The sequence below is a fragment of the Chlamydotis macqueenii genome, chromosome 1 (genome assembly GCF_036417535.1).
Source record: "Chlamydotis macqueenii isolate bChlMac1 chromosome 1, bChlMac1.mat, whole genome shotgun sequence".
NCBI classification, from domain to species: domain Eukaryota; kingdom Metazoa; phylum Chordata; class Aves; order Otidiformes; family Otididae; genus Chlamydotis; species Chlamydotis macqueenii.
In genome coordinates, this window is record NC_141556.1 from 119,205,733 (window position 1) to 119,231,826 (window position 26,094).

A 26,094-nucleotide genomic window follows, 5' to 3' on the forward strand; every position below is an offset into this window, starting at 1 on the left:
GCTACCACTCATCACTGATTTCCGTGCTGGAGAGGAGGAGTGTACCTGCCAAAAGGGAAACATGGAATGCAGTTCAGAAGGGCTGCTGGCAGGAAAATACTGGAGAACTACATTCCAGTTGTGCAGATTTATTAACACCAAGTAAAAACTGCAAGGATATTCATGCAAATAAAGTGTTTAATCCTGTGGCCTCCTGTGTGTGAAAGTCTGGAAGAAGATCATAGTCAAAACTTTTCTCATTAAGGGCCCACAGGAATTCTTCACAGAGTTATGGCTTTATAATAATCAATAAGAGAACACTGAACAAAAAACTCTAAACAACAACAAAAAAATCAGATGCACTATATTGGTGTTTATGAGGTTTTTGAGGATTTAAGCAGGCCTCGATTCATGATAGCATCACTTCATGAATCTTTAGGTCAAGACAAAGATGATCTGCCTTCCTAGGAAGGAGATAAAACAGGATTCCTCAGATCAATATGAAACATCTTCTGTTGGTGGGATTGGTCTCAGCTAACTTTTGTAGCCTAAAACAGCACATCCAGTCTAAACCAGTCTTTCAGACTACTCGAGAGTCAAAATGATGAGGCAGGCCTAACCAAGGCGTGACACATCCTTCCTGCCTTTGACCCTCGTATCAGGATAGGTGATGCATCATCTAGTACTGCTTTTATATCTGTCGTAGTTCAGCCCCGATCAGGACCAGACTACGCAGTCTCTCTCTCACTCCCCCCACCCTCCAAGAGAACAGGGAGAGATGATATAAGAAAAACGGCTCGAGGTTTGAGATAAGGACAGGGAGAAATCCTTAAAGTTACCGTCATGGGCAAAACAGACTCGACTTGGGGAAAACTATTCATTCATTACTAAAAACAGCAGGATAATGAGACAGAGAACAAGATAACCTCACCCCACCCCTCCCTCTTCCCAAGCTTAACATTATCTCTACTACCTTCCCCTCCCGAGCAGCACAGGGGGGAAGAGGGAATGGGGGTTGTCGTCAGTTCATCACATGTTGTTTCACGCCGCTGCTTCATGGTTGGGGGAAGAACTCCTCGCATTTCTCCCCTGCTCCGTTGTGGGGTCCCACCCCTACGCCACAGTCCTTCGTGGAACTGCTCCAGCGTGGGTCATCTCTTCCACAGGTGCAGTCCCTCTAGAACAGCTGTCCCAGCGGGCCCTCCACGGGCCACAGCTGCCTTCAGGCATCCACCTCCCCTGGTATGGGGTCCTTCACGGGGTCCAAGTGGATCTCTGCTCCTCCGTGGACCTCCATGGGCTGCAGGGGGACAACCTGCTCCACCATGGTCGTCACCACAGGCTGCAGGGGAATCTTGGCCAGGAGCCGCATTACTCCTCCCCCTCCTTCTTCACTGACCTTGGAGTCTGCAGCTGTTCCTCACAACAGGCTGGTAGATGTCTCTCAGGATCTTTTTTTACATCTTATTCATTTCTCATCTCCTTTCCACTTCTTGCAGCCGGGCTGGACCAAGTCGGGCCCAGTCGGCTGCCTGGCGAGAGGCCAGAGGGTGAGGCCTGCAAGGCCCATGAGGCCTGCGCCTCCCCCTCTGCACCTCTGCCCCCGCTCAGCTTCTTCACATCTTCTCTTCTCCTTTTTTTTTTTTTTCTGTTTTCCCCTACTTAAATACGTTATCGCAGAGGCGTTATCACAAGACATTCTGCTACCAATCGGCTCGGCCTTGGCCAGCAGTGGGTCCACCCTAGGCCTGGCCAAGTCCCCTGAACAAAGGGGAGCGACTTCTAGCAGTTTCCTACAGAAGCTACCACCTTAGGCCCCCCCCTACTAAACAAAACCACGACAATATCTTTAATGACTACAGAAAAAATCCTTGGTAAAGAATTTAGGGTAGATGCCTGGATCTTAGCTGACTAGCACTCACCGAGGAGGGTGTCTTGCATGCTGTGTATGGTTACTGGCATTCGTAAGGACTGCAGCTCCGCTGGAAGTGCCCCCACAGCCCCACTTCGTATCATGTCAGCTATTCAATGAGGATGTCACAGGCTACCATCAGTATGTTCAGATAATGTCCAGTAATTCTTTTTTGTTCACTCAACAAACCATTATTTACAAACTGAGGTTTCTTTTAAAATATGGAGACAAACGTAACACTATTGCTTGTGCAACAGAGGGACATTTAGAGTATCCTGATTTTTCACATAAATATATGCAGTAGACAGCAAGGACCTCAACTTGCACTGAGTCTTCACTGTGCTTGATGTTGAAACTAGAAACAGGTCTCCAGAGCTCTCATGCCCTACAAAGTGGAAACAGGGTGGGGGAAAATGCATCTTAACAGTCACATACGTGATAGAAAGAGGAAATGGCATAGCTCTGTTATGTCTAGAGCTTTTCCTCTAGTGCATTTGGGTCCTGATTAAGGAGAAATGTGAATCAAAGCTTAAAACTGTGATAAGTCTCTAATATATGAACAGATTAATGGTAAGATTTTAAAAACTAAAGCTTATGAGAGAAGGTGAGGGATCTGTATATCTCACTTGACTTCTATAGCTAACACTAATAAAATTTGTTTTGAATGAGAAACATACCTTTCAGAGCATGAAATACTTTGGCAAGTAGAGGAAAGGTGTAAGAGTATAGAAAGAGAAAAAATAAAGGAGGTACCGTTGGAAAAGTTATGGCTTAACATCTCTTTGTCCTGATTGGCTACTAGAGAGAAGTGTCCTGTAGGCATCAAGATAGAGAGAGCTAATTCAGTCTCTAGGTCAGCTTGTCTCCTACCTTAGTCTTTTCTAGATATTTCAATTCTCCTCTTCTTCACTAGAGAAAAGAACATTTATTTTTTTAATAGAGAGTCATTTCTCGAAGTCTTTCTGATGTTCAAACCCCTTTTCAAGCCAGTTTCCATGGGGAAATGAAGAATTTTATTCCTATTTCTAGCACTGACCTCAAATAAGCTTTAATGTTGTACTTGTAAGTGCTTCTTCTCTGCTGTCTTACTGTTCGCACCTTCTGATCATATTTTCTTTGACTCAGCTAAATAAGCTAACATATGGATGGAAGTATAGAGATTGGTGATTTCCCCTGTTGTGTTCTCACTCATTAGAAGTCATTTACAAATGAAGGTGTCTGAATGCTCTTCATTTTCTGTTGTGACAATTTGTCCAAGTCTCCTCTGAGAGAAAAAAAAATATATACTTACGACCACAATGACAATGTCAGAAGGCTTTACTAAGCAACTTTCAAAAAGTACATTTCACTTGGAGCTTCTTGCATGGGTGTGCACATCGAGCTGTATAGACATATGTTTCAGACTAACACACGCCAGAACAAAAAATGTGGAGAGTTTCTCCATCAGTTTACACAGTCTACACACCATACAGAAGAAATAATATGGCGCACAAGAAAAAGTTTGGAAGAGTTGGGGGGGAAAAAAAAAAAAACAGACAAAAATCCTTCTACTCACAGGCAGAAGAAAAAGGAAGAATTGGAAAGAAGTGTCTAGAGAAACTTGAGTGGGAGGTAGGAATCTGCCCAGCATGCAGACTGATGATTCACAAAATGATTTTCTATTTGCATCAGACTATCAGACTTAGGACCTGATCTTTTGAACACTCATGAGCATGGATGGTCTTGTACGTGCACAATGTTCTCAGCAGTTGGGGATTCGGACACTTCGCCACGCTGTGTAATGTCTTATCCCACGCGCATCCTAACTGCTGCCAAGGGTTGTATTCATCACGATATCACAGTTCATTAGGAAACGCAAAGTATGGAAGGAACTGACAAGGACAGTGAGAAATAATTAATAAAATATTAATACATGTGTTGGTTGCCTAAGCAGCCCAAGGGAAAACAAAAGGACATTTGAATCCAGTCACTGTGCACCGGATTTACCCTGGAGGATTTCAGCTGATGAAGCCAAGCCAGCAAGAGTGTGGGTGGAGGTGACAGGTGCTGTCCTGATGACTCCCACTGGGGTCAGATCCAGAGCAGGACATAAACACGATGGATACTCTAGGCCACAATGCACCCAATGCCTGTTGTGAGCTTCAACCTATCCTCTCTGCATTGAGGGGATGGGAATGAAATGCCTGCGATGAGGACCAGCAGAGCGGTGTATGCATCTTTATGTGCATACATTTTTAAGGCCACAGACCTTAATCTCCAGACCATGACAGACCTCAGTGTGGTAAACAGATAGCTGATCAGCCTGTGATTAGCTAGTGTTGTAATGACAGCTGTAGCACAGGTGCAGCAACATGACATCCAAAGGGACTGACAAGCTTGAGGACTCGGCCAACAGAAACATCATGAAATCCAGCATGAAGAAACACAAAGTTCTGTACATCAGGTGCAACAACCTTGAGGTATAGGCTGTGGCCTAAGTGACAGAAAGTAGAAATGTAAGTGGCAGGGTAGAAATCTTGATGAACAGACCTGGGTGAAATGAAGATCAGGGTGAATACAAGCCAACAATGGCCTCTCACCGCAAACATGGCAAACCATGTACTAGGTCATGTTCAGAGAAGTGTTGCCAGCAAATTCAGAGAAACTATTGTTCTACTGTACTAGACATTTGGAAATCTGTGTGCCGTTTTGTGCCCCACAATTCAAGTAGGATGCAGGGAAGACAGAGAGGATCCAGTGGCAGGACATCAAGTGGACAAGGTTCTAGAGCACAGCACCAGTGAGGAGATGCTGAGGAAGCAAAGCTTTAGTTGGGCAGAGAAGAGGTTAAAGGATGATCTAATAACAGCTTAAATCTACCTGAAGAGCAATTACAAAGATGACAGACCCAATTTGTTCTCAGTAGTGCCAAATGATAGTTTTGTAAGAGTTTTAAAAGCAGCTATTATCCTTTCCAAAGCATTTTTACAAAGAGTTACCTTTATTAAATCAGGCTGGAAATCCAGTAAATTCATTTTAACTTTCCACACTTTTCCTACTTGGACATGAGATGGAACCTACTTATTAGATTTTTTTTTTCCCTTTTCTTCCTCGAGTTTTATTTGGATGGAAATCAAACTATACATAGAAGGTATTTCAAGAATACTGCTATGAAAGTAGGGCTGTTGGTTGAACAAGAGTGTGAGATTTTAGACATATAAAAATGAGATTTTTGGAAAAGCAAGGAAGCAAAAAGAAAAAATTATAACTGGTCAAAAAACTTCCTGTAGGTTTCAAAGCTTTAAAAAAATGTTTTAGCAAGTCAGGGTGATATTTTTTTTTCCTTAACAAAGTACGGTTTTTAAAATTAAATTTTGGAAATTGATCAAAATTTCCTAAACAGACTGTTTCTTTTTCCTTTGCTGACCTGAACCTTTTCACTTTGAGTCACTGTGGCATTAATTTCTACTTGCTAAAACTGTTATTGTGCTTAGTAGGAAATACAGTTCAGGAAAGTAATAGGTTCCTTCTTTATGATTTAAGCTTCCCGTCAGATGGACTCATCATAAAAATCTCCTGATGTGTCACATCAGTACAACTCACTGACCGATGATGGCGTAATGCAAAGGATGCTCTTTAGATGCTTCCTCTAAGAGGAAGATGAAGGCTGCAGCCATTGAAAAAGTATCTCTCATGAGGCAGCACAGCAGCTTTGGTGAAAACACATGACTGTCAAAGTGGCAAGAAAAGGTGTGATTTAACTGAGCAAACGAAACCAAAATATTTAGGAATTAAATTAAATGTTTTAATCAACAATTTCTTGATGTAGCACAAAAAAAATTCCGCAAAATAAAAACTGAAAGGAGGAAAGGAATATGAAAATATAAAAGGCAAAAGAAAATCACTTAGAGCCTGTGTTTTCATTGAAAGATGGAAGACCTACTCAGTTTTCTCACCAGCTGCTTATTAAGTTGCACTTCACAGCAAGGGCTCATTTTGACGGGCCCTGAGGGCACCGGTGGGCTTGATCCTCCCTTGGCAGCCCCCTAAGGCTCCCCCACCCTGCCCATGGCCCAGGGCCCCATGTCAGCCCCCCAGAACTGTCAGCCCCTGCCCCAGTGACACCGCAGCCACCTCATCCCTGCTCCTGGCCCCGTTCCCTGGATGAGCCCCTTGGCACCATGTCGTGGCCTTGTCTCCAGCCCTGGCCCTCGCCCTGTCTCCTTCAGCTCCTGGCTGGACCCCTGGATGTACCCTGGCCCTGGATCACCCCCTCGCCCTGTCAGAGGCTGCCAATGGACCCCGACACCCCCAGCTGTGGGTGACAGCGCCCGTTGTTGAGAGCACAGTTGGTGCAGAGCCCACAGGCGGGCGCTTCTGCTCTCTGCCATGTTGCCTGCAGCTCTGTAATGGTGGGATGAGCTCCAGCCTTGGCATGGCGCCGTTATAAACTGGGGAAAATAAATCCTGTGCCTCCCGCCATGCCCTGCGTCTCATCCCAGCAAAGTGGCCCTCCTCCGCGGAGACGTCAGACGGTGGCACCCATCCAGCTTTTTGGGCTGGGACGCGGTGAAGTTTGCTCCTCTGCCTGTGTCATCGGCTGTGCCTTACTTCCTCCTGCGGGAGCGGTTAATTATTAACACAGCGATAGGCGCATTGGGGCGGGGGGACGGGGAGAGGCAATCCTGACCTCACCGCATCGGCGGGACAATGTCAGGACGAGCACCTGCCCCAGGCCCAGCGTCTGAGAGGCGGCAGAGGTGGGCGCTCCCTCCCCGCAGCGCCTCGGGCAGCCGCCCCGCCGCCTGAGGGAGGTTTCCCCTCCCCGGGGCAAGGAGGCCAGGGCTTGCTCTGGGCTCCCGGCTTTGAACGCCGTCAGCTTCCCTCTGCGTCCCCCAGGCAGGGAGTGCGAGCGGAGCCATCATCAAAGGTCGGAGACACCCTCTCTGCGCCCCGGGAAGCGATCCAGGTAACTCCTCTGGAGCCATTATTCCCTTCCCAGCAGAAGGAGGTGGCAGCTGAAAGATAATTTAACCCTCTCCCCTGCTCCTGCCTCAGCGAGGAAGTCGGCCCTGGGCCACAGCAGTGGGATGAGCAGGGGCGTTTTGCAACCCCCATCTCCTGCAGTGCTCCCCGGCCTTTGGAGCGGGTGTCCCCCACACGGCAGGGTGCCCAAAGCATCGAAGCTCTGCTCTGTGCCGGGCTGGATCTGGCTGTTGCTCCTTTAGGGTGATATTATCGATATTATCCCCTTGCCTCCAGCATGGATGAGGGAGGGAGTAGGCTTAGAGCCATGCACGGCAGCGCTGTCACCCCACGCACCTGTGGAGAAGGTAAAAAGCAGCTCAGGCCAAACCCCAGGTATTTAATTCATCATCAGCCAAAATATCCTGTTTAATCTGGGATCAAATAATACTTCCTGTTGCTTTGAAGGTCCATTTTGAAACAAAGCAGAACAAAACGTTATAGATCACTTCATTTCCCTTCTCGCTTTACTTCACCCCAAGTTATTTCCTGATTTTGGCCTGAATTTAGCCATAAGATTCTAGCAAGTTTATTTTGCTCAGTTCAGCTTGTATTGGTGCTGCCAGATTTGTAAGTGGGGTAGGCTACTGCCTGGGCTGGCGGGGTCCTCTCTAGACCTGTGAATCCTGCCTGGGATCGCAGCTCCCGGGAAAAGGACGCAACACTGCCTTTTGGATTTGTTTCCTCGTGCTTTGCTTGGGCTGTTTCACTTTATGTGACAGATAATACCAACTCTTAAAAAATATCCACTGATTTGTGTACCTGCTGAGAGCTATCACAGTGACAGAGCAAGAAGAAATGCCCCTGAGCATTGCCATATGCATGGCGACCCTCCTTGCCCGCTGGGGACTCCTCTGCACACGAAAAGTGGAAGTGAGAAGAGGCCAAAACCTTTCAAAATGCACTGGCCAAATGCAAACCAGCCTACAAACTAGCCTCCCTCCCAAAATGCAGGTGAAGAAATCAACCCACAGGTTCAGCTTAAAATGTTGATTAGTTGACAGAGCCCTTAAGTTCAGTTCTCAAGGTAAAGTGAAAGCTTGCAAAACGGGAAAATGCGGAGCAAGCCACCAGCCGAGCCGGTCAGGTCGCATCTGCTGCAGTAAAATCCACGAGACCTTCTGCTTAAAGCACTGAGCGGTGAACAGAACTCTGGTATAGCTTGACACTGCAGCTAAACATGTTTGGAAAGACAGAAAAAACGGTTTTTGTTGGTGGCAGTGGTGCAGCGGGCAGGGAAGATCTGGGCTTGAGGCATTTCTTCTACACAGGCACTCCCTAAGACGTATTGCCACCCACCCCTGTGCCATCCCACAACCACTGCTTTCACAAAAGCCCTTCTGGAGGTTAATGCAGGGTCTTCGCACAAAACTGCGTAACAAACTGCTTGCTTAAGAGCAGCAAAACAGCTGGGCCAGCGCGCTTGTATTTTGTGCCTTGGTGTGATTTTGGTTTTAGCAAAAGGGTGGTTAAAAAAGTGCGGTTGTTACAGGAAACTCAGAGTGTCTCTGTGCTGATACTAATATTTATGCATTGCACAGAACTGCCACAAAGAACACCCCTGAAATCAAAACCACTTTCCTGACAAGAAATTTGGGCTGGCCACAAAACCACATTCTCCAACCTGTATCCCTCTCATGAAGGCAAGCTTAAATTTCCCAGCTAAGAGTTTGTAAATGAAGAAGCACAAACTCTCTCCCACATATTCTGAGGGGGAGGAGAATAATATCGCACAAGTGAATCACAAACACTGGAAAAGCAGAAAATGCAGAAGTAAGATGATGGCTCCCACCCAAGCTCTATATCTTATCTCTGACGATGGCAGAGAGCTGGAGGAGTTTTATTTGGGGGTGCAAGAGGCACTCTGAGGTTCAGAGAAATAATTCTGGGGACTCTCTTTGCACTAGCAACCTTTCTGAGTGCTCAGTCTGAGGAGCTGGGAGGAGATTTGGTGTTTCTCATCCTTGCCCCAAGGCAAGTGGGATGGAGAGCCCAGGGTAGCAGGAGCTGTTCCTACCGGCCAGGGTGGCACCTGTGTGGCAAAGGCCTGATGGGACTGCCACAGCAATGATGGTACTAGGCTCTGCCTGGAAATGTATGAATAGGAATCCTAGTTTTGGTGTAAAGCACACAGGAAAACATCAAAACAAACTACTTTGGTGTAGCAGCACATTGGGATATATTCCCAGTTCCTCTCCTGAAGGCTGCCTGAAGCAGGAGGCATCAGTTTCCCAAGGTGGGGTAACAGCTCCTCCAAATGGAGGTCTGTGCCCCTCCAATCCCAGGGGAGCAGCTGGTGCCCTGCGCTGTTGCCCTACATGACAGATGGAGCACAGAGCTCATTAGTTTGCCAGGACACCACCAGCGTCATGGACAACGCACCCCCAATACACACGCAATTGCGGGCGGCTTAGAGAATTATTTTTCCCAGCTACTCATGATTAACCTTAATGCTGCAGATGGAGCTCCCCTGACACAGTCAGTCCCAAAGCAGTAGTGCTGTAAGAGCCAGGAGGGACTAAGGGCACGAGATGCAAGGTCCATAAGGGGAGGTTTCTCAGCTGAAGAAATCTCCTCTACTTCTTTTGAAACTGTTGTTCTGTGAAAAGATACTGCCATCCTTCCAAACCCTCCCTCATTTAACCTTCTTCTCTTGTTGGTAATACAGGTCACATAAAGTCACATTTTATCACAAGACGCAAAGCAGCAGCTCATTACTGAGTTTCTCGATAAGTTCTGTCCTTCAACTTCTTCTCAAGTATGCGGTGACCACTGGTGGCTTTCTGCCTTAGGGACCAGGAGAGAATGCTTCAATGGAGAGGTTCCAGAAATTCATTTTACTTCCTCTCATCTTAGCTGCCTCGCTACCAGGTAGGACACATTCATAACTCGTGAAATGAGCCATTATGGACAAAATGTGTGAACTAATTGTAAAGCCCTGTAAATGGAAGTTAGTGGCAATATCAGATTGAACAGTCAGTCCCAGAGGAGGATTATTTAAAGGGTTTGAAATGGTTAAGTTTGTGTTTCAAGCCTGAACGATCTAGTGGCTTAGAGTGGGCTTCAGTATGCAGGAGTGAGCAGTGGATGGGATGAGGAGATGGAGAGGCTGCCCTCTCTCACTTCCAGTGAGCAGGACTGTCCTGCTTATTTCTCCCTCTCCTTGCTCTCATCTTCCTCCTGCCTCTTTGGGACTGCTTTTGAGGGGGCATCTGTAGAGAATTCAATATCAGCAGCTGATTTTACTTCAAGAAATATATGCAAATTACCATTTTGCTAGTTTGCTTCCAATTCACATTTCAGATGCCTGAATTTCAAAGTGAATGCAGATGAGAGGTATCTTGGTGGCAGAGCTTTAAAGAAAATGTGAATATAAAGTGACTAGTTGGGTGACAGAGACAAGGCCAATTTTTTTTTTTTTTATTATAGTCTAGCTGGGGTTTTAACAGTCTCTGAAAGGAGGGAGCTGCAGTGGGATGTGGTGGAAGGTATTGTCATGGCTTAACAATTGGTGAAAGGAAACACAATGCAGGAATAAACGTTGAGTTTTCGGAGCAGAGCGGTGTTCCCAGTGGAGTTTCACAGGGTTGTGTGGTATTCAACAAGTTCTTAAACAATCTAGTGAAGAGGAGTGAACTGTGAGGTGGCAGACTTTGCAGGTGGTGCAGAATTACTTAGGACAGCCAAATCCAAAAAGAGACTAGGAAGATTTGCCAGAAAATGTTATGATGCCAAGTGAGTAAGTAATAAAGGAGCAGAAAACATTCAATGCAAAGCTTCGCTTAGCTGAAGATGTCTACTGGGGAAAAAGAATAGATATATTGGAAAGAGAGTAAATTCCTGAGGAAAAAAAAGATAATTTTTCACCACTTACTGTCTTCAGCAAGGGGAATACAATGAAATCTGGCATTATATAAATCACTAGAAAGCTTATATCTTGAATACTGGATGTTTTGTTAGCCCTTCCATTTCAAAAAAGGACTCACTAGGTCTGAGAAAGGTATAAAGAGTGATAGAGGTGATCAAAGATATGAGGAGACCTTCATTAGACTGGGATATTTTTCTACTTGGGAAAAAGAGGAAATAGTGAAGATTTATAAAAATAATTAATTATATGGAAGTGAATGGCAAAATGGTTATTCACAGTTCCTCATAGCAAAAAGAACTAGTGGCAACCAGGAAAACTATCAGAAGATTTAAAGCAAGCCAAAGAGTGTGCTTTTTCTCACAGTATGTAATTAAATAGCAAAGCTCATTGTCACTGAATATGGGGGATATTATAATCCCCTCCAAATTATAGATAGGCTGAAAAAAGCTAGAAACAAATATCATGGAGGACAGATCTATAGGTGCAGATTAAATCATTGTCTCAGGCAGCCTCTAGATCTCTTATTTTTGGACACTGAGAAGTTATAACAAGGAAGCCTCAATTTTTATTTGTTCTGTTTCTTATACTGTCTTCCTAAGCATCCAGAGCAGAGAAATAATTCTGGGGATGTTTTAGAGGATTTCTATCACCCTTTGCTAATGCTTTTAGTCAAACATTCCTGAAATAGATATTTTATTGCCCCACCTGCAAGCTGTTCTAGGGTAGCAGGCATTGCCCACACTGTGTGGTGGCAGCCATGGGAGCACACCCCAAAGTAGAGAGGAAAAGCATACTGCGGAGAGACAAGTCTTGCTTTTGAAAGAAGTATTGCTGCTTTCAGGATGTCGGGAGCATGTCTAGACCGCCGAGATGGCTGCATGGCACAGCCAGCGTGAGCACCCCCGTGGGCGGGCACGGTATGCCCTTTGGCGGTGATGGCACTGCAGACCACAGGCCGACACAAAGTGCGGGGTCCCGGCCTGCTGCCACGGTGTCGGTGGTGGTGCTGCTGTGGTTCTCCCAGCCTGGGGACCCTCACCGCTGGAGACAAGAGACAGTGCAGGAGGAGAGGAGTAGTCCAGCAGCAGAGCCAGGAGAGGCTGCAAGAGATAGCTGTCAAAAAGTGAGCAAGAGAAGAGATGGGAAGACATGCTTGGGGGCTATGGAGAGGTTTGTGTGTAGGTGGGTGGAAATATGTATAGCTGAGTACCAGTAGACCGGTATTACTTGACAGAAACATCCTATAAGTGTTTAAAAACCTTGCTAACATAAGCAAACAAGCTAGTTATCTGCAGGCTTTGACAAGCTCTAAACTATTTTGGTTTTCAAAAAGCTCAGCTGCAGGCTTGTTCATTTTTGAAAGAAACTTGAGATGTGCTGAAGAAAAATCTTGCCTGATCCTATAGACTTTACTGCAGAGCTGTTGCTGGAGCAGTGGGCCAGTGGTGAGGCAGGGAAGGCAAAAAACAAGGTGGAGTGAGCAAGAGGATAAAGAAAGAGTGAAAAGAAAAAGGAATTAAAAACAGACTGGGAGGAACAAAAAGGAATCGCCAACAGAAATAGCAGAGAAGGAAAGGAGGAAGACAGATAGCAGACACAAAAACTGGAGGATAAAAGGCAGTGTTTATGAAAGAGCAATGTGAGTGTAGAGGGGGAGATTATTTTGAAATACAATAATGAGGCTAAAAAAAAAATCATTATGGCAAAAGGATAAGTCAATTCTGTCCTTCACTGTGCTGCATCCAAATAGGTCACTTATAAAAGAGGAAAGACAGAGTCAGCAGAGGAGAGGAGGGAAGGAAGATAGCCACGTCTCAGTGCCCTTGTTGCTGAAGCCTTCAGCATGAAGAAGTGGTTCTTCAGAGTTAGTTCAAGTTGGGAAGAAAAAACATTGGTGATGAAGGGCAAGGGCAGTTCTCTGACAAATGAGGTTGCTTCAGTGCAGGTGTCATCCAGGGAACCAGATGTGGTTTTGTTTCTTTAAAACCCCCAGTGATGTGACAGTGAATTTTGTGACAAAGGAAGGAATAAAGGAGTTGGTGTATACTCTGCATGCTGTTGAGAAGGACTGAGTAACTGAATACTTACCAGTTTAAGCAAACTTTCATCACTGGTTACCGCTTTACAAACGTTTAGTGATGAGCCTCAAATAAGGTATCCTAACTCAGTTTTGTTTGTCAAAAATCAAGCGATAATGCAATATTATGAAGACAGCCTAACATTTCCCTATTGCAAAGATGATATTTTCCTGAGTGGGATTTCTTATTTGTTGTATGTGGGGAAGCAGATGTTAAACCAGCTGTTAAGAGCCAAACACATAATTCCTGTAAAATGCAATGACAATCCAGCCTGAGGCCTTAATTTTTCTAAAAGCAACCATCTGCAGGGTATTTTTTAAGCAGTATGTAAATGAAACTAGCACTAAAATGTTCTCCTTCGAGCAAGAAGCAAAGACCAGCAAAAGGACTTACAACACTGGCTTAAAGCACTGGTGGCTGGGTTTAGATCTGTCATTAATGTCCTCTTTGACCTTACACAAGTTACTTTATCAGTGTTTGTCCATGGGTTGGACAATGGAACGCACTGTTGGTTCAGGACTCCACGTGCTATTGCAGGATAAAAAAAAAAAATAAAAGCAGTAAGATAAAGAGGCAAAGTTAAAACCACCAAAAATACATTGGCAGCAGGTGAGGAGGCTCATGAAGCTCCTTTTTTCGGTTGTGCTGGGACTTTACTGAGATCTAAATGGAGGCAAGTTTGAGCTATGTCTGACCCCTCAGTCCTCCTGCCACCCATAGGATCCCCATACAGGGCTTATGGACCTGTTCCTGGCTCACAGAAGTCAGCTGTTGCACCAGCGGATATGGTTGGTGGAAGAAGATGTAGATCGTACCATACCTACAGACTGATAAAAAATTATTATAACAGATAGATGAAGGAATAACTCATACCTGCCTGCCTATACTGTCCTAGCTGTGTGAAGAAAACAAAAACAATATTAGCCACATATTTTTAGAGCTGATGATCACTGGTTGTTCATGTTTAGGGATAAATTTCAAGACTATAATGGAACTCACAGACATGAGCTCATAGCAAATGATTAATTAACAACTAGCTGTGCACTGAAAGTCGCATCATTTATTCAGAGCCATGGTAAACCATGGCTCCTTAGGAAAGTAAAGTGCACAGGCATAGAAATAAATTACAAATGCAGAGAGATTCGTTTGCATTAAGAGGAGCAGTATGAATAAGTACTGCAGCTCCTGTTTCATAAGCAACTAAATGCATTTTGATGTTAACTCTAAGGATGTTTGTTCATGGCTATGTCTATCATTATGGTAGCTGTTTATGTCCACTTCAATCAGTCAGGAAGAATTCAAAGTGAAAATCAAAAAACTCAGCACATGAACATATTTCAGACATCATAGATGTACAGGGAGTAGTATTGTAAAGGCTGGCTAAAATATGAGTCAAGAAAAGATAAATAATTCAAAGACACATTTGAGCTTAGGACAGTGTCTCAACCCTGGTAATGTAAGTTATGAATAGAAGAATGACAACTGGATGTTGAACATCAGGGAAGAGGGACATATTAAGTGACAAATGGTCTCACTAGAATGCACTTCATCAGTGCATGTTCATTAGAAAGCTCGTAGCTCTGTCAATGATGCCATCCACAGACACATGGCCAATCCCTAACATTCAGAATGTGACAAACAGAACAGAGAGGAAATGGCTTTTAGGCATTTTTTGGGAGTTAACTGTTTAGAAAGCAACATACTAAGGTATGCACATAGATTTGATTGCTGAATTTGTCTTCAAGATGTTTCATGTTTTAAAACATTTCAGTTCACCTTTACAAGTCCGAAAAGAGCTTTAAATAAATGCTGTTGGAAAAAATGAGCCGTTGAACAGAAATATACTTTACTGTATCTTATCTGGGTTTATTAACTATCAGTGGAAGTGAAGTTTGCTTTTCATTTAATGTTTTATGGCTCACGCACAGATGTACCTTGGAGAATGAGGTGCATGGCAGAGGTAACATAACCCAGGAAGGTGGAAAATTTTTGTAGAGATTTTTGTAAACATGAGAGAACTCAGAGTCAATCATACAAAGAACCAGGGAGACCTAGGTTTGTATAATCCTGAAAAACAAAGAATGAAAAGGCTCTTGTCTGTAAATACATGTGGCAGGTGGGAGGAAGGAGAGGAGCTATTTATATTAAGGAACAATTCTTGGCACAAACCTGGTTAGATATACACTGCCTAGGATTAAATGTGAGCTGGGAATTAGAAAATAGTGTTGACATCGGAGCAGTGAGATTACAGACCCTGTGCCCTGGGTGCATTCACCAAGGCTCTGCTTACAACGTCATAACTGAGATTGGGCTCTGGTTCCACTTATACAACTCTCAAAATCTCTTCTGTGCGAAACAATACAGCATATTCTCCACTATTCATCTCAGGATTTGACTGAATGAAAAATGAATTTTTCAATTATTTATAATTAGTACATTAATGGATAAACTACCTAAAATGTACAAAAGCTGGGTTGAATGAAAACTTTAAAAATCACTTCTTTGTCCTGAATACTCATAGCAAGGGAATAGTGGCCATTTCAGACTTCCTTTCTCCTGGAAAACAATTGAATACTTATGGTCAGGCCAAATTTGCAGGAGTTTTAATTAGACTGCACTGGACTGTAGTGTCTAATTGCTGTAATTATACAGACTACAGCCTGAATCGTTAGGGGCAGTACTGGCAGTCCTGGTGCTTTCTCAGATAGATATTTCCCAGTAAGTGATGGCAAACTCACTGTTGAGGTAGGTCTCACTGGCAGGACTTGTTGGCCTGCAGAGAGCTTGTGAAATCTCCGTCCTTGGAGATATTAAAAATTTTACTTGACAAGGCCCTGTGCAAATTACATAACTGTGAAGCTAGCTGTGCTTGGAGCGAGAGTTGGGCCAGAGATTTCCTGGGGTCCCTTGCCACTGAAACCTTTCAATGCCCTCATCAAAGAGCAATTTTGTCATAGTGAGGTGCAGGTAAGCACTAGGCCAAAAAGGAGCAGACCCAAGCTTAGAGGCAGGTGAAGAGGTGACAGCAGCTGTGTGGGATGAGAAAGAGCTGTGCCTGGTGAGTTCCGTGCAGAGCACAGCAGTCCCCTGAGATGAACCTCATCAACAGCACAGCCTGCAATGGCAGTCCTCTCCCTCCCCCTCCACTCCACCTGCAACCAGCAGAGCTGTCGATGGCAGTGAGTTAGTGAAATGCTTGGCTTATGAGAGCATACCATTTTGGGCTCTCCAATACAGGAAAGACATGGATAAACTGGAGTGAGCTCAGTAGAGGGCCACCAAGATGGTAATGGGCTGAAGCACTTGGCCTGTGAGGAGCAGCTGATGGAGCAGGGCTTGTTCAGTCTACAGAAGGGACAGTGGGGAGGTCTTTAACAGCAGATTGTCCAGAGAAGCTGTACAGTCTCCACCCTCGGAGGGTTTTAAGCCCTAATAAAGCCATGAGCAATCAGGTCCAACCTCAGAACTGATCCTGCTTTATCAGAAGGGCTAAATTGGAGGCCTCCTGAGGCCACTTCCAACCTGAATTACTCTATGGCTGTTTGGTCAGCTGCTCCTCCTTGAAAGGCATCAATAGTACTTCTGCCTTCGCTCTACTACACATGGACATAGCGTGCTCTGGGGAACTGAGCCAAAAGTCAAAGGGATTCACAAAGACCCAGAGAAGCAGGTTCCTAATTTCTCACAACACTACTCTCTCAAGTCCTGTTCCCTAGGACATCAGCCAAATAATCTGGTTTGTTCTTACAGTTTGAAGTTTTGTCCCTCATGAAGACTAGGGTACATGATGTTCTGTCTCTGAGAAATAGTTTTAAGATTTGCCCACCTTCAATATTGCACCCATTTCCCCTAGCTGTTTGAGAGACTAAAGTCACAGCTGCTGCTTTGGAAAAAAAAAGGTCTCTGCCTTCATCCTTCCTTCACTTTCTGCTTGGTAGAAATGAGTGCTTCTGCCTTCCCACGCACAGGGGATCCACCATCTGCCTGGGCAACAGCTGCACATTCATTCCTCTGAGGGCAACAGGAGGCCCTGGGTCTGTTGAGGAGGAAAGGAAAACAGAATACCTTCATTAGAAATAAGCTTTCAGTTCTGAAAAACAGTAGCCAAAATTCATACTACCTTTTAAGGAGAAAAACTGGTGACTTACAGCAGCTCTGGCTAGCAGAAAGCCTGAGAAGGTGGGGAAAGATGCATGTGAATCATGTGTGACAAATAAGGGAAGAGGTAGATAAACAGGTTGAAGAGCATGGAAGGACATATGCTGGTGCTGCGAAAAATCAGTGGCAATCTGAGGTATGGAAAAGGGATCAATTACATACTCTTTTTTTTTTTTTATTTGAAGTCTAGAGAACTCATGTATTTTCCTATTGAAAAGCAGAACTTTATTTCAGTAAAATTATAAGTCTGTTTTTTAGTGAATCACTGAAAAGAGAAAGTTAGGTGATTTTGGAGTGGGAGGAGAAGAGACCAAAAATCAAATGCATCTTTAAAGAAGGATCTAGTCAGGGATGTCCCTGCTCCTTGCAGGGGGGTTGGACTAGATGACCTTGGAAGGTCCCTTCCAACCCTAACTGTTCTGTGATTCTATGAAAATAATTTAATCTGAGTTGGAGCTGAAAGATAGATTGTACATCTCCATCTCTGAACTGGTTAAGATCTTTTAATCTATATAAACCTGTGCTTCCTGGGTTTGTAAAGATTGGCTTGGGGGATCCATTACAACAATGTAGCATTTGATTGCTGTTTACTGCTGTGGGATTAATATTACTCAGGTGTAATTTCTATTCACCATCCATATCTTTTAACTATTTACTGACAGACATTGCAGAAAATGACACAAGAATCTTCTCCTGAAAGTATCAGATACTGACAACTGTCAGAGGTGAAGTGCCAGCTCAGCTGAATCAAGAGCCTTTCCTGATACGTCACTAAGTGCTCAACACCCCAGTGCTCCTGGTGAATAATACTATTTGAACCAGGGCGCCTGGCTTTTTAGCCTTAAATTGCTGGCAGCAAAAATTCAGTCAAAGGTGGTGGTGGTGGTGTTCTGTATGTATTTACAGACTGGGTTTTTTTTCTTCCTTGCAGGTCTTGGCTTTTGTTACTTTATTGTACGTGGCCCTACTAATGCAACAGTCCTTGCCGGTTCAGAAGCCCGCTTTAATTGCACTGTGTCGGGAGAATGGGTAATTCTCATTTGGCTGTCCAATGGAAATCCTGTCCTCACTGTCATCAACTCCCAAGGAGCTATTGAAACATCAGATCGCTTCACCTCTCAAACTTACACCAGCGGCGATGAGTTTACCTCAGAGCTGATCATCCACAACACGCAGCTGAGTGACTCTGGAAGAATTGCATGCAGCACCCAGCAATCCAATGAGAGCAGCATTGCATTTCTTTCTGTTCAAGGTGTGTATAGCCAATCATAGAAAGCCATTTTACTATGCTGCCCTTAAAGAAATCCTCTAATGGATTGCCCAAATTATCCCTGCGAAGGAGTATATGCTCTCATTTACCATCATTTGCCTCCTGTCCTCCTTGTCTTAAATTTACTTTTTTAACTCTAAAGCAGGTTTCAGAGTCACATCCAAAGTGCCATTAACAAAGGTTTGAACTGCCCTTGTTTTTTCCTGGTTTTCCTTGTTTTTACATCTCTTATTCTTCATTGGATTGTGCTAAAGTGCTTGAAGGCTATATCAGGCCCACCAGCAGTCAGTCAAAAATGATCTTTTGGCTAGAAACATCATGGATTACCCCATACACACATCTTTGTGCATGAATCTTCTGCTGTCTTTAGGGCAGATCTCCATCCTGATTTCTGACTCAGGAATCAGGCTGTATCCAGCTTATTTAAGTTTGATTTAATGGCATATAGAAGTAAAGCCCTTGTGACACAAGGCAATGCTCTTCATATGATTGCTGCTGCAAGCTACCATTTCCAAGGAACAAAAAGTTCCTGTGTATCAAGCGCATGTATATGAGACCTCTTCCTCCTCTCTGAAGCATCAGCAGTGACAGAGTGCAGCCATTAAAGCAAGATCTAACCACCAGACACTATTCATTTGTCAAAGAGATGCTTCATGTAATGAGAACATCTCTTCATCTACCCATAAACCTTTCCTGATAAAACCCAAGCATACTTAAAATTTAGAGAGAAATATTGTCATTTCATTATGTTGTCCTTCAGCTGGAAATATATCAGGATGGCTAAAATATATAACTTCCTGCTTTTTTTGGAAAGGTACTGAAAGCTAAGACTTGTGCTTTAGACATATTGGACAATGTGTCCATGAAGTTGCAATATCTGCATGTTTATATCATGCATATGGTACATCTGTGTTAATAACGATTCGGTTTGACTTCATATCTCAAGGCATAGCTATTTCTGGGTAGCAAGATAAGATTTAAAACTATCAGCAGGAAAGCAATGCAGTCAAATATTCTGAAGGAACAAAACATCTTTTCCCTCCTACAGTTAATGGATCTTTATTCATCAAAAATAGCACCTTAACAGTAAAAGAGAACAAAACAGTTGAAATTGTTTGTGAAGCCTTAGGATGGGCTCCAGCTCCAGACATTACCTGGATGACAAATGACTCTTTCATTGATGAGTCGAGGTATGTTACCCAGCAAAGTCAAGGATCTAATGGCCTCCACAATGCCCTGAGCATCCTAACTTTGACTCCGACGTGCACTGAGATTTTGACTTGTTTAGCTGACATAGAAGCACTCCCTAACCCTCAGAATGCAACCGTAACTCTTATTTTTGTCAACTCTACTCTAGGTAAGTTAATGTTCATTGTACTTTGCCTATACTGTTTTCTCAGAACTGTGCTTTTTGTTTTGTTTTGCTGTGTTTTATTTTGAAAAGTCTTTTATTTGCAAATTAAATACTATGAGATGTGCAAAGGTGATAGAATTACCACACAGTAGTCACAACCTGGTACATCGGTAGGGTTAAATTCACATCTGTGAGAGGACTGGTACAAGCTTAATGAACCACAAAGTCCAGCTTAGGACTAAGAAATTCAAGGTTGCTTTAATTCAAGCCTGGATGTTGGGCAAATCTCTCAAAAACAATTATCACAATTATCAAGACCTTTGAACACCCTAAATATTTTTGCTAAGGTTGTCAGCATTTTTTTGTAATACTGCTGATCTTTGGCCTCACTGACATCCTATGAAAAAAAAAAAGTAATTTAACATATTCAGAGTATTAGGCAGTTCATCAGGAAAAGGGTGATTTTATCTTGTCTGTGCTGCCAGTGTGGGACAAAGAAAATGGGACTATCGCTACAGATCTGCCTCACCATCTAACAGAATCCTATGAAAAAATGTTTTTCTTTCCCAAACCATAACACAATAAGAGCAAGTAAGAGGAAATACCTCCCTGTGGGTTAGCAGGCAAGGGAGACAGTACCAGCCTGTCCTTAGGAGCATTCCTCTGCTGGGACCAGCCAAGTGTCTCCACTGTCAGGTAGAGGAGTCTCAAGGCAAACTGAACTTGAAGCACTAATTGCTTCAAGTGGCAGGGAGCTGAGGTTGCTGAGTATAGGTACACTGCCTCCTGTGGTGATGTAATCCACCCTATAGTGACATCATTTTTATTAGCCTTACCCTGCGGTACAGGAAATGCATAGATTATATGGAGGTTTTTGCAGTGGGTCTGTGCATCCCCAGCTGTCTTCTGTACAGAGTAGGGCATTGGATCTATGATTCTTTTTATGATGTGGTGAGCATCATGAGCTTCTATAATCATGCTGACAGCTTCTCTTAATGAACTGATTCTTTTTCTGTAATGGGGGAAACAGTACATACAAAGACATTCTTACAGTGGATTGATGAGGGGTTTGGTATAGAAGTTTCAAGTTATAAACAACTGAGGAGGTTGAGTAACTGTGCCTTTTATTTTAACTATGAGTCATTATTAGCAATCCTTTTTCAGAAATATTTTCCTTGTAATGCAGTTGAAAAAGGTCATTTCACCATTCTTAATATGACTTCTTTGTAGTCAGATTGCTCCTAATTACTGACTAAGCAAAATAGAACTACCCTGAAGAAATTAAAAAATACTCTTGCCTATTCCTTTGTGAAGTAGTGAGGTATCCACCCTCGGTTTCCATAGCTACTCATTGTAAATCAGAAGAGGAGAAAAACAGGTGTCATGAAGCACAATTAGTGTATAAATAATGATGGTATAGGACCATCATTCATTTCTCTTTGGAAAAATCATTGTGCAGCAGCAGACACTGAAAATTTGTTGGGATATGAGAATATGAAGTCTTTAAATTATTAGAATGAAATAAAGACATGGCATTTATGACAGAGGAAGATATATAATGTATACATCACACTTGACATCTCAGAGCTTGTCTGACTTTTCCTATACAGACTCAGCCTTAGCTAGCTGTTGTCAGGAAAGAATATGACTAGCTTCAAAGATCTAAGGAGTCCTTCCCCAAACTACCACAGTGTATCAATTTCAGCCTTCACTTAAAAGCTTGAGGAATCAAATTCCTCCATGTTCCTCACAAGCAATACCTGTCCGTTCACAAGAATTGCAACCAAAAATCTGAGCCCTCCTCAGCCAGCTGTCTCCTGGTTAATGAATGTCCTACCTTCCTGCACCTCTAGATGAGTCTTAATCTCAGACCTTTCCACACAAGGTAATGCATTTTTATGTCTGTCACTCCTCCTCCAGAGTTACCTTGCTCACAGTGGTGTTGTGCTGAGCCCCAGATTTAGGACCTCCTATGGAGTTACCCTGGCAGACACATTCACAGAGCTATTATTGGGAAATGGGGTCCGTGGCAGAGTCCCTTCGCTGGACTCAAGCTCTCTTTGGCATCAGCGTTGACTTCATGGGGCCTTTGACCTGCAGAAGATGAAGATAGGGAATCTGTTGTGAACCCAGTCTTCCTTTGCTTTTTAAGTTAGCCAGAAAGCTCCAAAGTGTCCAAGAAGTGATGTGCAGCTTTTTCCGTTCTTTCATTTCTCCTTGGTCACCAGCATGTGCCAGGGAAAATCCCATTTTCTGCAGACATGTAGCCCAAGTAAATTTTTGGGCAGCTTTGTAAGGAGACAGAGGTCCAGAGAGCAGCAGAGGGTGGGCCGTGTAGAATGAGGAAGTGGCTTTGTCCACACCAGGCACCTCATATAACTTGGTGTGGATTTAGTAATGAGGCTAAAAGTAGTTTGATGTCCTCATGCTTTAATGTCCCTCTCTTGCACCCCAGCTCAACTTGTGTGTTGAGCTGGCAGCGCCTGCATTCATACCTGCTGGTCCCAGCTCCAGTCTCCTTCTGGATCTTCCAAAACTGGAGAGAAACTACAATGCTGAAGTGCCAGGAGTGTTTGTGTTGTATCCTGTCCTTCTCACTTCAGCTCCTTAGATCCTCTTTTGGCATGTAACCTGCACCTGACAGGGAGCGAAATACCTCGGTGTGGCAGCCAGCCTGGAGGTATGGGCCAGTGCAGGTATGTTTAGCTCCTCCCTTCACACTAGGGTTAAGCTTTCCTCTATAGGTAAATCGCTGTCTTTCCTATTTTAGGCATCTTGAAATCCCTGTGGCATGGAAGAAAATCTGATAAAATATAGATACTTGTTACAGTACTTCTAGATAAAAACATTATGAACAAGTTTATAATCAATTGGAATCACAACTGATTACAGCCAACAGAATTAACGACCGGTTTGCAGGCTGCTGGGTGCTTGTTTTTTCTAACAGAGGAAATTCAAAACATGCTGATTGAGCATTAGGATTAGAGAAGATTGGAACAAATTACTTAATCATAATGACCTGAGCTTTGGAGAATGCAGAGTCCTAACAGAGGTTCAAGCTTTGTAGGAGGCTCTGGTCCTGTATCTTTGGAGTCTGAAATCTCCAAAGCCCAAACGTAGGCCCAGGCAAATTTGTAGATAGAAAGGATTTACTTCATTCCCTGCCATAGGTAAACCAGCGGATACTCTGGTTCACACATCAGGAGCATAGCCCTGACACTGTGCAGCTACCAATCACCAACATTGCCATGGCACCTTTTCCAGAGGCTGTCAGCTAAATGTGGCCATGCAGTCGTTAACTAGGACCTCTAATGAGGAAATGACAGTCATAAACCCAGTGCGACAGAATGGGTTTTGTCCAGCTTGGATGTGTCTCACACCTGTAATTTGGATTGAAGCTTGTTTCTAAACAACTGCCAAAATGATTCTGGGGCTTCTTTTTGAAGAGTAGCCAAATTAGAGGTGCTTCTGAAATATCTGGTCAAAACCAAAGGGTAGGATGATGTCGTAATCAGAATTGACATCTTCCTTGTGCATCCGGCTATGTGAGAAATACGAGGTATTTTTAAAATTCTGTGCACGTGGGAGCTCTGCAGGAAAACTGTTTGGTCATAGCAACCAATTTCAGCAAGACACCAAATTATCCTTAAATCACCTCATTTAACTCAAAGCAAAGACAAAGGAATAAGTTAATGTTGTGAGAATGCTGGTAGAGAAGATGGGTTAGTAGCTGCGTATTCCCAAACGGTGCTACTCCTTACAGATTTAGCTCTTCACTGCTCGTTCAGTGGATAACAGATGCCCTGCCAAGTATGTCCCAAAATCAAACACCTGCTGAAACCAGTGAGAGAAATTCCAGAATGGCATTCATCAGAAAATCATATCTATAGACTAGAGGTCTCCATCTGTACTAGTCAGCGAAGACTACTGCTGTGGTCTGTGGGGAGAAATGGATACTTCTTCAGAGCTATTCATCAAAAGGGACACATGCACATTTGGCCAAATGAATTGTAACCCAAAATACTTGTCTTCTCTTCGCTGACAAGAGCAGCTAGGCAAGATGCTTAATATCTGCAGTATAGACACCTAAATTGAATCTTAACCCCTCTCCTCAACCCCAAATGTCTCCAAAGGATGCTGGGAGGCCCAACATATCTACAAAAGGTTTAGGTTGGAAGATTGCAACTCTATGTTTTTCAGAAGAGAGGTAGCTGTGGGAAAAGTCACAATTGCAATAAAGAATTTGCATTTGGAAACTTTAAAAATTCTTGGGCACCATCCATAAATACAGAGTCTGTCATTTGGAAAACACAGACTCCTTGTTAAGTAACCAATGAACAGTTAATAGCTTCTCACAGAAAAGATAAATATTCTGAAAAAGGATGTTTTGAGGTTCTGATAGTACAATGTTTCTCAATTTAATTTAACAGAAAATGATTATAGTGAAGACAACAGAAACACGTGGGTTATCGTACTCGCAGTTGTGCTTTCACTTGTTGGTATTATTCTTCTGATCATTATTATTGCGGTGGTTGTACGCTGCTGCTGCCTAAAGAAGAAAGGTGAGTGGACCTTTACAATTGGGCTGTACATTAAAAAGTATCTTAAATTAGATATAGATCTCCTAGTTACGTCAGCTCTGGTGCTGTGCAAAGATCTGTACGCAGAAGTGTGAGCAGACAGATCCTGCTCTTAACCATGACCTAGTTAAGACACTCCTTAATTTCACCTTACCATTTCTTTTATAAGTTGGTACAAAGTGGTCAGTGTCAGCCACTCGCATTAACTACAAGGGGGTCATGTTTTTCAGGAGTATGTTAACTTTCAAACACGTTTAGTTCCTATGCTGAGGTTCTTTGTTGAAGCACACCTTCAGTGCTGTATGCCTAATTTCCAGTTTCTGTGTAAGCTATTCTACACGGATGTTGCACAATTTTGTAAACAGAGAGGAGAGATGCCCCTGTGGTAGCTGGAACACGCTCCATGCTCTAAGAGGAGCGCTCTAGTAGGTCACCTTTTATTTTCCTGCATTTTGAACACATTTCTTTTTGTTTGTTTCTTTGTTTTTCTTTTCCAGGATCTACATATCAAAATGAAATAAGGTAAGCTGGATGAGGTGGGAGAATTTTCATTTTAACTGAACTCTTTCCAAGTGGTGCAGGATGGTGAGGGGCACGTGCAGGTTTCCATGCCCCATCACCCAGCCCTCGCAGGATGTTTGAGTGCTGCCCCACTGTGTGACCCTCGCCCATTTCTGTACACGCAGCAGGGGAAGGGGGTCAGTATGCGGAGAAAGGGGTCAGATTGCGGGGAAAGGGACTGACCTCAGGGGCAAAAAGCGAGGGCCTCAGCACGCAGCAGGTTGTGATCTCCATTCCCAGAATGGACTGGGTGAAAAGAATTAAAATCCTGCAAACGCTCGCTCTCTGACTCAGCCCGCAAGGCAATTACAAACCCAAACCGCACTCTCACTGAAGCCGACGGGCAAAGGGAATCCTTAAAAAACGGGCTGCGCGCCCCTCCGGGTGCCCCGCGGAAGGCAGGCGAGGAGCGCAGCCCGCAGCGGGCCGGCGCGGCCAGAGGAGGGCACTGCCCGCCCGCACAGCCGGCGGCTCGGCGGGGGTGCGATGCGGGGCGGGGGAGCGGGGGTCGGGGGCGGACCTTCCCCTTGCCGCAAGCTGATCGGCACAGGTCGGCAGGCAAACCACACCGTCCCCACGGCTCTTTTAAGGTTCGTTAGCGTTAGGCTGATGGCAACGAAATACATAAATGCAGCTGCCTCGATGACGAGCGTCGACATTTCACCAAGTGCTTACCAGTCGCGCTTCGGTACAAAGCCGTTGGTACCTCACGGCTTCGGGTTGGCAAACGTCAGAAATCATGAGCTGCTGGTTGTCAGCATTAAGATCCTGTTTATCCGCGCCGGGGCGGCTGTGACTGACGCGTCACTGGGGTTGTTTGGAGTTATTTTTTCTAAGCTTCTAGGGAGCATCGTGAGTTCATACACTGCCTGCGCTCGTGGGGCTTTTAACTCCCCCTCTCTTCATGAGGTTACAAAACCTTACACCGCGTTGCCTTGCGCTTCAGTAACGCCTGCCTTCATTAATGGCGTCTTGTGGGGAAGTTTTGTGAAGGCCTGTTGACAGATTTTCGTTTATACAACATTTTATTGATATGAAACAAAATAAGGAAATTAGATAAACACCATTTTCTCCTGAGGAAATGATGCTAATTATTTCATGCCGTGCCATACCAGTAAAATTCCATGCGATTTCTTAGTTTGTAATACAAAATTGATTGTTTTACCGAGTGCAGCTATAGAAATAGAGTGAGATTAAATCAGCAGGGAATGGGAGACCAAAAGCAGGTACCACTTGCATATTGGTTTTGCTGTGCATAAAGTGCTACAAAGCCTTTTTGCTTGGCTTCTGACTTGGTTCTTCCAAAAGCCTTCTGCAAGGGTCAATCCTG

The 26,094-nt window shown here is 44.0% G+C and overlaps 1 protein-coding gene across 1 annotated transcript in view; it reads left to right on the top strand.

The window, feature by feature from the left end:
- The first annotated feature begins 6,595 nt into the window (after positions 1 to 6,595).
- Positions 6,596 to 26,094, top strand: part of IGSF5 (immunoglobulin superfamily member 5) — a 34,472-nt gene continuing 14,973 nt past the window's right edge. Inside the window, exons 1-6 of the mRNA XM_086739892.1 lie at positions 6,596 to 6,839; positions 9,564 to 9,766; positions 17,931 to 18,251; positions 19,318 to 19,626; positions 24,054 to 24,185; positions 24,701 to 24,725. Of these exons, the coding sequence (XP_086596018.1) occupies positions 9,709 to 9,766; positions 17,931 to 18,251; positions 19,318 to 19,626; positions 24,054 to 24,185; positions 24,701 to 24,725 (845 nt within the window). The 5' untranslated portion in view covers positions 6,596 to 6,839; positions 9,564 to 9,708. The remainder of the gene's footprint in view (positions 6,840 to 9,563; positions 9,767 to 17,930; positions 18,252 to 19,317; positions 19,627 to 24,053; positions 24,186 to 24,700; positions 24,726 to 26,094) is intronic.